Source organism: Nicotiana attenuata, unplaced genomic scaffold (genome assembly GCF_001879085.1).
Source record: "Nicotiana attenuata strain UT unplaced genomic scaffold, NIATTr2, whole genome shotgun sequence".
In the NCBI taxonomy this organism is placed as follows: domain Eukaryota; kingdom Viridiplantae; phylum Streptophyta; class Magnoliopsida; order Solanales; family Solanaceae; genus Nicotiana; species Nicotiana attenuata.
In genome coordinates this window covers 986,933-997,003 of record NW_017670300.1, presented here as the reverse complement: position 1 = coordinate 997,003, position 10,071 = coordinate 986,933, and the positions used below count along the sequence as shown (strand labels likewise).

At 35.7% G+C, this 10,071-nt stretch overlaps 1 protein-coding gene across 2 annotated transcripts; it reads right to left on the bottom strand.

Moving 5' to 3' along the window:
• Nucleotides 1-5,280, bottom strand: LOC109237471 (anaphase-promoting complex subunit 8). 2 transcript variants are annotated; one of them, XM_019403781.1, is made up of 4 exons: nucleotides 4,900-5,280; nucleotides 4,489-4,825; nucleotides 502-1,794; nucleotides 1-367 (listed from the first exon to the last, which is right to left on the bottom strand). In XM_019403781.1, the coding sequence occupies exons 1-4, from the start codon at nucleotides 4,983-4,985 to the stop codon at nucleotides 296-298; spliced, it is 1,788 nt and encodes a 595-aa protein (XP_019259326.1). In that variant the 5' UTR covers nucleotides 4,986-5,280; the 3' UTR covers nucleotides 1-295. The 2 variants fall into 2 exon arrangements, with proteins under 2 accessions (XP_019259326.1, XP_019259327.1); XM_019403782.1 differs by having other exon boundaries at nucleotides 502-1,752; nucleotides 4,900-5,279.
• Between the last annotated feature and the right edge of the window lie 4,791 nt (nucleotides 5,281-10,071).

The window sequence follows — 10,071 nt, the reverse complement described above, 5'->3', positions numbered from 1 at the left end:
TGAAGCAAAGGAACAACATGTAATAATAGAAATCTACCATTAACAGAATACAAGACTAACACTAATATTCCTGGTATGGGAAAGAAAGTTATACAAGAATAACACTAATATTCCTGGTATGGGATAGAAACACTTTCGATTACCTACTAGCCTTCTACCTTAATTATCGACCTCCACACCTTTCTGTCAAGGGTCATGCCTTCGGTAAGTTTAATGATACCTTTTGCTGTTCCACGTGACCTCCCCAAGCTTTTCAGCGAGTTATTGACAAGCATGAACACACTCTCCAGTAAACTTAGGGTGGAAAATGCTCAACATCCATTTCATATCTTATTCCTCTGAGTAGACTCTTTGCTGTTTCCTTCTCCTGCATCAATAAAAAAAATAGAGCGAGGGAAGCAGCTAAAAAGTTTGTTTACATGAACTATACATAGGCAAATAATTTAATTTAAACACTGAGTTATTGACTCTTAGTCTAATTAGACACAAATATAAACTTACTGGGCCAGAGTAATCAAGAAGGCGGGTGCAATAAACCTCTGCTTCTTCAAATCTCTTTTGAGTCTTATAGTATCTAGCAAGGAACATTAAGGCTTCAACCATGTTTGGACCTTCTCGTTCTTCAGCTTCCATCCTTTCCAAATCCTTCTTGTAGTAGAATGCTGCTTCATCAGAACGGTCAAGTTCAGCATGCAGTTTTGCCAGCTGGTGAAGAGCAATAGCTTCTCTATCGTTACAATTTGCAGCCCTTCTGTAACATTTGATTGCTTCTTCAAGCATATGAAGCTGTTCTGTCTCATAGCATTGGGCCATTGCAATCCATAACCGAGAATCATTAGGCTGCAAGAACACTGACTTCTTAAAGTAATTAAGGGCATAATAGGGCATTCCCATCATCTCATATGCTTGCCCTAACCCATACCAGGCTCGATAATCACATGGGTTTATGTCCACAGCCCGCCTATAGGCATCAACTGCTGCTGGAGTGTTTTTCATCTCAACATACTCATGACCCATAAGTGTCCAAGCTGACAAATAATTTTTGTTTAATTTGAGGGCCCTCCGAAAATACATGACCGACTTCTCATGCTGCCCCTTCAAACTGTAATAGTTCCCGACAATGCAACAAGACTCTGGCCTGTATTTATCAGTCAAGAATACTCTGTGTGCGAGATAACTTAAGGCTGAACAACATTCCTTGGCATACAGCACATTGGAATACATATCCATGTCTTCAATCCTGTAAGGGTCATTTCTTAGAAGTTCTTCAAATATAACTTCCACTTGTTCAAATTCTCTCAGGCTGTACTGAGCTTTAGCGATTTGGGCCTGGACATAATTGCTAAAGCTGAAAGTTCCTTGCAAGTGCTCATATTTTGCCAATGATTCATTGTGCAAACGGAGTTCTTGGTAAGCACTGGCTAGGAAGAAGTCTTTCATCCAGTGGTTATCAAGATTCAGACTCTTCAATGTCTCAATTGTAGTGCACAATGACTGCAATTCAGACCAAGCACTCCAGTTCCAAGGATAACTATTTACTGACTCGACAAGAACTGACCTAGCAAGATTGTCACTGCCTTTCTGCTTAAGAACAAGTCCGTACAAGTAAAGACAGAAGGAGTCTATTGTTCCATTTTTGCGAAGTGCAGACAACTCTCGCTCAAGAGAAACCAGTTCCTTGTTCACAACATCACTTTTGCCTAAGGGTCCCTCAAGTTCAATTATCTCTTCTTCTTTTCGCTTTTCCCCAGCCTTCAGGAAGACGCAAGAAGCAGAATAAGTATCAAGGCTCATCTGGTACATTTCATGATAAAAAGAAGGAATAACGCTACTTCAGGTTGTATTCTTTTCATATATTTGTAGAAGTTCGATAACATCTGAGAACCAGACTCAGATGAGATTTATTCAAACAGTGGCACTATCATTTTCAAAGCAAAACACAAATAGCAATCGGCAAACCATCAAAGGCCTCCGGCTTAGAATTGAACATAGATAAATATTTGATACCTACTCATCCTTATCTCTTTTCTAAACTGCTAACTCAAAAACTTGATTAAGGAGAAGAAGATTGAAAAAGAGAAAATTGGAGTGCACTACCTTTCCTCCCTTTGACCATTTCCTGTTACTAGTTGGGTTAGGAATGGAGATTAAGTAAAGATGGCTAAGGGCTATTACATTTGTATTGGTCAGGATTTGCATCAAATAGCTCCTTGTGCTTCTATTTTACGACAGACTTTGCCAAAGATTGGACATTCAGGAGTTAGTTTGAGTCTCTATATAGTTAACACTAGTTGATTACTACTGATTATTTTTACAAGTGTTTACACAGGTTTATTCTTGAATCCATGAGCGAGGTTAATCATTTGGAATAAGGAATAAACAAAAGTAAATCAAAACATCAGATGGGAGGAGTGACAACATAACTAAAATATATTCAAATATATTTCTGGTCCAACAGCAGCACTTATTGGGCAAGCTAAGAGATAAAAGAAATGAGACAAACACCATTAATCATTTCATAGTTTGATGTGAATTACAAGTCTAATAGAGATACTTAGACCCAAATCAGCAAACTTTCGGCAGTTACACAAGAACAATAAGATGCTAGACTTCAGATATGAAAAGCAAAGTTGAAGGAAAGCTGTTTAAAAACGTGAAAGTACAGGAAGCTACAGAAGATCATTCACCCTCCATCCTCCAGCTTGGTGAGGGTAAGCCAAAGAAACGAGCAAAGGAGAAAGAGTCATATATAGCCTCCAAATGCACTAGTAAGCCAACATGCAGCAAGATAAAGGCTCCCAAAAGCCTAGCAATCTTTTCTTGAAAAATTGAAGAGACAACACACAAAAATAGACCTTTCTAAATGGTGGATTTCTTTCTTCTTTAGAGCCATCCAATCTAGAAACAGAAATGTCAACTTTCCGTTAAAAGAAAGCTCTACCCGCATATAGTACCAGCATGTTCTACTACTTTTATACTTCTCTATTGGACCTTTCCGGCTTTCCCTTCCTTCTTCATTGGAAACTAAATTAAATGGCAGATCTGACATGCTACCCCATCAAACACACATGAAACGTATTCTAGAGTTTATCCTGATGCGAGTGAAATGTCAAAGATATGAAATACAGGGAGGGAAGACCTTACATACATTTATTTATAGAGTGAAACCATCTTGAAGGAGACTACACGATTCAAAATCTTGGAACATTAGTAAGACGAAAAGATATTAGTTTCTCACTATCATTGAGATAATTAGTTCATAACCCATCTAGACACTATCTGAAACTGCAGCTTCTGTTATTCATAGAATGAATGACACTGGATAAATAAGTGAATGTTAAAGACTTCAATAATGAGAGACACCACTTTCTTTGAGAGTACCAAGTGAAGAAAATCATTGTTGTATATTTTTTACTTCACCTTAGTAAGTAAACACAAACATAGGAGAGTTAGGCACATCCACATGCATATAATACCTAGAGAATTCATGAGACAAAAGAGGACATAAGAATTCAGTGATTGATAATAAATTTTGGATCTCTCATACCCTTTTCTTTCAAAGGTCCCTTTAACACCTTAGAAATGCAATGTATTCAAATAGTGCAACTCATAATTAGGTAACAACACAGGAGCATTTCCTAGCCATAACTTCTCCTTGACCATCCATTTACCAATCAATGTGAATTATACAGGACGCGTTCTCCAAAAGGCAACTATCTGAAAAACGAAATTCTCCAAGCTTTAAATGACATAACTGTCAGTGGTTTTGTTAACGCCACTTCTTGACTTGACTCTCGAAATTTCCTTAGCTGAAATTTGACCAGTTTTGAGTAATATATTTGAATGCACTCCACTTGACATTACTATTTCGTATTCACCAATTAAAAATTTCATCTCTTTTATTCAAGTAACAGCATACTCTTCAATGTTAAGCTAGTGCCTTATAATGGGAAAACTCTTAACAGCTAGTCCAATACCGGATTGACTCTCTAACTGATCAACTCACCAATCAACCGGCTACGCCTCAATCTGAACTAGTCGGAATCAGCTATATGAATTCTCCTTTTCTTAAAATTAAACTATTTTAGTCTTGTACATGCCACACTCTCTTTCTTTATTCAAGCTTGGGATCGATTTTGCTTCACGGAATTCAGATTACACAAAGTTAGCAGATTTATCCTCTTTGTTATAATAAAGAAAGGAGGGTGGACGGAGAGACCAAAATTGAGCAGAAAAAGATAGATTGATACTCTCTCAGTCCCAACTTACGTGATGGAATTTCCTTTTTAGTATGTGCAAAAAAAAATGACACCTTTTATAATTTTAAACAATTTAACTTTAAACTTCTCATTTGATTATAGCAAACTAATATCTGTAGGTTATTTTAGACCATAAGTACAAAAATCATTCTTTGTTAGATTCTGTGCCCAATGGAACACTATCACATAAAACTGGGACGGAGGGAGCAAGAGGGTCAGATGAACAAACCAAGTAAAGAGCATAACACCGCAAGAAGATAGCTTTTTTGCTAGTCTGGTCGCGAAGCACGTGAGTTGCACGCCGGTACTCACGACAATCAAAGTAGGACTTAGCAAGCAGGTAAAAGTCACTGTCAATGGCGGTGTCACTGCCATCATCCTCCAACACCACCGGTGGGGTCGCCACATAAGATGTACCGGCCACCGGTGTGGAAGAGAAAGAAGCAGCAGGTTCTGTGGCTGTACGGAACCGGCGACGAATGCTGGAGCTGCCACGCTGGAATCTAGTGTGTGATGGCGTGTACTTCGTTGGGTCTTGCTCTATTCCCACTAACTGCTCTGCTGCCCTGTTTAACAAACCAATTTTCCATCAGAAATAATTATACATACCTCAATGAGAAAATTAGGGTTTAGGGGATACCATTTGGAGGCAAAGTAGAGACAACGGTCGTTGAGCTGACGGACAGCGGCTCGGAGCTCGTTTCTGCAGTTTTCTTTGAAACCCATTTGATGTGAAGAATTTCTAGTAATTCTGAAATTCTACATACAAAATTTGAGGGGGCGGTAAAAGTGGGGGCGAGGGTAATGGAACAACCCAATTGGTGTAACAGAAAGATTACTTCGCCAGGATCTACACCGGTTTAGTAGGAGAGCCGGACGACGACGAGATTGCCGGAGCGCCGGTTGACGGCGAGGTCGGGAAGGAGTGGGCTGCGCGGGTTGGAGGTTTTTTGAAAACAAATCTACTACTACTACTGCGAGGTGTTTAGCCTAATGTATGATCGTATTTGATTGAACCAAATGAAAGGGAGCATTATTTCTAAAATTTGTGGTTTATAAATTATAAATTTTTTATAGCTAATAATTATCTCATTAAAAATAAATAAAAATTTTAAAATTAAATTATTTTTAAATTTAAAAATATGTCATTTGAAACGAACTAAAAGAAAAGAATATCACATAAATTGAGATAAAAAAAATTATTATTAATAAATTATTACAATAAAAAGTGATATGTATATCATGTATGGGGGGGGGGGGGGGGTTTGAAGTTTACTTATATAATGTAATTTTTGATAGAATAAATTACTTTCGTTGGACAATATCCGAATCAAATGTGATCATTTTTTTTAATCTTTTTATCTGGTTTGATACACTTTGTATATAACTAGATTTTTTTTTTTTCATTCCTTGGTCCAACATTAAAGACCCGCTTCTAATTATTAGTATTATTATTTCTTTCTTCTTCTCCTTCAATGTCAACGACTTTGCACCCCCAAATTCTTCCTTGTTATTCTTCTTCACTTCTCCTTCCAAATTCAAAGGCGAAATTTATTCGCTGCTTGTGGGTTGAGGAGTTTAAAAGGATAACTTGAACCTCCATTTTATGATATTTCGAAGACTTAGTCAAAATTTAACAAAAAATGAAATCTAAAGTTTTAATGTCTAAGTCGTGTTCTTTTTAAGCCGAAGTCGAGCTTCTCTTTATTATGGTTGATTGAAACTTGAAACTTCTCTTTATTATGGTTGATTGAAACTTGAAAATAAGTATTCACCAATAAAGGCTGTTTGAACCTTCTATCTCATAAATTGATGAGTTCTTCGATTTCGTTGGTTATTAGATTGGGTGTTGTCCCAATTGATTCGAAACATCAGGAAGAATTTAAAACTTAAATTTAAGCGATTTGGAGCAGATTTAAGCTAGATATAAGTTAAATTTCTCAATTATTAGGATTCATTTGTATAATATATCTAATATTTTATAATAATAATAATAATAATAATATATAAGGGTATATAATCACCTCTTATATACTATTGTATACAAGGTTGATGCATTATTTACATGTATATTGGTGGATTACTCACATTTTCTTCTTCTTCTTCTTCTTCTTCTTCTTCTTCTTCTTCTTCTTCTTTTTATACACCTACATGCATAGTGTATCGCCAACATATTTTTCACTAATGTGATTATACATATGTAAATACTTTTATATACCTATATACGTAATGTACCTACTTATATAAAAGTGTATTGCATTGGATTAAAGCATATAAGCGTCTATAGACAAACTTCTTTTATGATTTTCAATTGTAATTCTTGTTCAAACCACTCTAAATCCCCACCAAATGACTTCAAATTGTGTAGACAGCCTCCGTAGACTATTTTTAACAAGTCTAAGCACTAACCACTTTAAATTTCTCACAAAATTGAATTCAAAATCTAAATCTACTTATTTTATGTTTGTTGAACAATGGTGAATTACCTTACAAATCTAGTTGTCAACACCCAAATGAATTTGATTTGTTGATCTATATTTAAGTCACAATTAGTGATTCGGAAAATAGGTTAAAAGCTTGAGCTTTTAGAAAAGAACCTAAATAGAGGTTTTGAGAACCTATTTGGAGTTGGATATTGAATCCTGGCCTATTATTTTTGGGCTATCACTTTGTAAAATTTTATATAGGCCACCGAGCTGTAATGTATGTGGACTGTATTTATGTGTTATTCTTTCTTTTTTTTTGTTAGCATTATATTATCTAAAAGATAAATACATATAAATATTCATAATAAGTAAATTCATAACGTGCAAAATAAAGTAAATAATTCAATGTAACATTTTAAGTTATATTAATAATATACAAAAAATAAATTGTCAGTATAAATAAGTTATTCATAAAAAAAAAGGATTAAAACTGCCCCTAACCAATAGGATTTGGTACAGAATTTCCCTCCATCCACCTATTGAGTTAAAAATGCGCACACCGCTTTCTATTGGCCCAAATATATCCTAAAAACTAACGAACCATTTAAAATAAAACGAGAAAGAGTAACATTGTCCCTAATCTATTATATTTAGTTAAAAAGTTCTATGTTAATCACATATCAAGTTATATGATTGTGAGCACGTGATTTTTGCCCTATATGAAATACTCCCATAGTTTCAAAACAAAATAATTTCTTTCAGTGTTTGCAATTTTATGGATTTTTGTGGCATTTTATATTAACTGTTTGCATTTTGTCTGTGCATTTTAATTATTGCATTGCATTTAGGACTTAATTTTACATATTTTTAGATTAATCAGTAATTAGGATTTTACAAAAATGAAAAATCACAAAAAAAATAGTTTAATTTGCATTTTTAGTTTTAGCTTTGACTTTGAGTAGTTTTCCCGTTAATTTGTTGTTAATCAATCGTATTAATTATCATTGTAGGTTTAATCAGTTTTTTTTAGATAATCAGTTCTAGGAATTATTATTTTTTTGATTTTTATTTAATAAGTAAATAAAATACAAAAAAGAAAGAAAAGAAGGAAAACAAATAAAAAGAAACTAAAATAAAGAAGCAAATGGCTGGCCAACATTGGGCCATTTTTGTTCAGGCACTCAAGCCCAAACCCCAAACCCCTTCCAAACCAATCCCAGCCCAAACGCCCAAAAACCCCAAATCCGGTCCCCAGCCCAAAGGTTCTCGATCCGGTCCAGCCTTAGGGCTCAAACGACGTCGTTTCCACGACAATCAATCCTGGCCGTCTAGGTTGTTTGATCTAACGGTCAGGAATTGATATTTTTCGACATATAATTATCGGAATCGCCCCCACCCCCGCATCTCTCATCTCTCAGAACACACGCCTCTCAAAACCCTAGAGACGCCGCCCTATTATACTCCGTCGAAACTCGCCGGCGGCGACGACGGAAACCACTCCAATAACACCCAAAATCACACCAGAGTACCCCCTTCCTCCCCTTATCATGAATCTGTTAGTCTCTCCCCTCAAATACCACTGGAACCCCTCGAATCATTAAAATACTAGTCGCCGTCTCCGCCGCCTACGGCGGCGCCACCACAAACCGCTCCCAAATTAACACCCTAGGACTTCCTCAATCTCCTCATCTCAAATATCCAAACCATGTCCCTCGAATCATCGCAAGTCTTTTCGAATCTTCATTTGAAAATCCAGCCAAAACCCTACTTCTTCCAATCCGGTCAAAATTACACCCCACAATCTCCCTGACTCCCCCATCCTGAATTCCAAGCCAAAATCTTTCAAATCCAAGCAAAACTCCGTTAATTCCAGATCTAGGGTTCAGAAGTTCGACCTGTTTTGGGGATTTCAAGTGCTCGATTAATTTTGAATGCGACAATTCAAGGTTAGCCATGTGAAGACCTAAAATCAGTGAGTCCATGTTCTTCTCTGTTTTCAGCTTTTTATTTTTCCTATTGTTGTTTGTTTAGAATCCTGTTGTTAGGTTGTGATGATTTAAAATTTCAATTTAGGTCATAATTGTTCTTCCCCCATATAATTAGTGTTTAATCTGCTCATTGATTTCGGTAGTAAGGTTCCAGGTTCAACTGTCATTCTGTATATTTGATTTCTGGTCAATTAGTCTTCATAGCTGGTCACATTTTGGTTCTGCTTGATGTTAATTAGTTCATTGATGTGTTAGCTTCCAGATTTCTATTTGTTTAGAGTTAAATGTCAGTTAATTAGATTAATTAGGTCAATTTTTGTTTAAGTTCTATTTAGTTGATCAATTTGCAGTGATTGTTTTGCTTATGGTAGAATTAATCTCCTTTTAGTTCAATTTAAGGTTTTGTTTGGTTTTTTGATTTTCAGAACTGCTGGTTAGTTAGACAACCATGGTTAGTCAATAAGGTTGGGGTTGAATTAGTAATTCCAAGCTAGTGAGGAGGGTAATTTAGGGAAATCCATTTAGTAACTGAACTTAGAAGCTACTAGAAGCATCTAGAAAGGGTTGAAATTGAATTTCAGTGACTTTTAGTGTATTAACTTGAGGAACAAGTCAATAAGTAAAGGACTATTTATGAAAATAACCTAGGGACTAGAAGGAAAACACAAAATCTGAGGGCTGCCCTCATTTTGCCTATAAAAAGGCATGCCAATGCCTTAAGTCACAAGTTTTGGCATCTCTGAAACTTCCCCCAAAAGTTCCTACAAGTTTTGAATCTCTGAAAATTTGAATTTCAAATTCAAAAACAAAAATAGCAGAAAATCCCCAAAAAGAAAAAAACAAAAACAAAATACTGTTCTTATTATATTTTTCTGAGTTTTCATATTCAAAACAATTTCTGAGTGTTAAGGATATAAAAATGAGTCGAATGTGGATTTGAAATCGAGTTTGAAGTCAGTTGCATCTGCTTTCTTTTCCCTGGGTTTCTGATTTTTGGCGGGTTGTGTTGCTGTTGATTTGGTTGCTGAATACTCACTACTGTTGCTGTTGTATTTTCCCTGCTGTTTAACACTGCTGACTCCATCTTGTTCCTTTGTTCATTCAATTCCAGGTACATACCTTGAATTTTCCTTGATGTAGCTTTGAGTTGGAAATGAAATGAAAAATACTCACGAATTTGCTTCCAGATCTGTGCTCGTGTGGATCATCATATATCCGTAGTTAGATAGATGCTAATTGATATGTACTTGTCTAGTATAGGTTAGTTTGGTTTGTATTAACATAAACAATGGACTGTGGATTGATGCATTTTCATTCAATTCATTTCATTGGACTAATGCCTGCTTTGATTAACATGTATAGCTATAATCAGTTCATTATTTAGGGTACTAAATAACA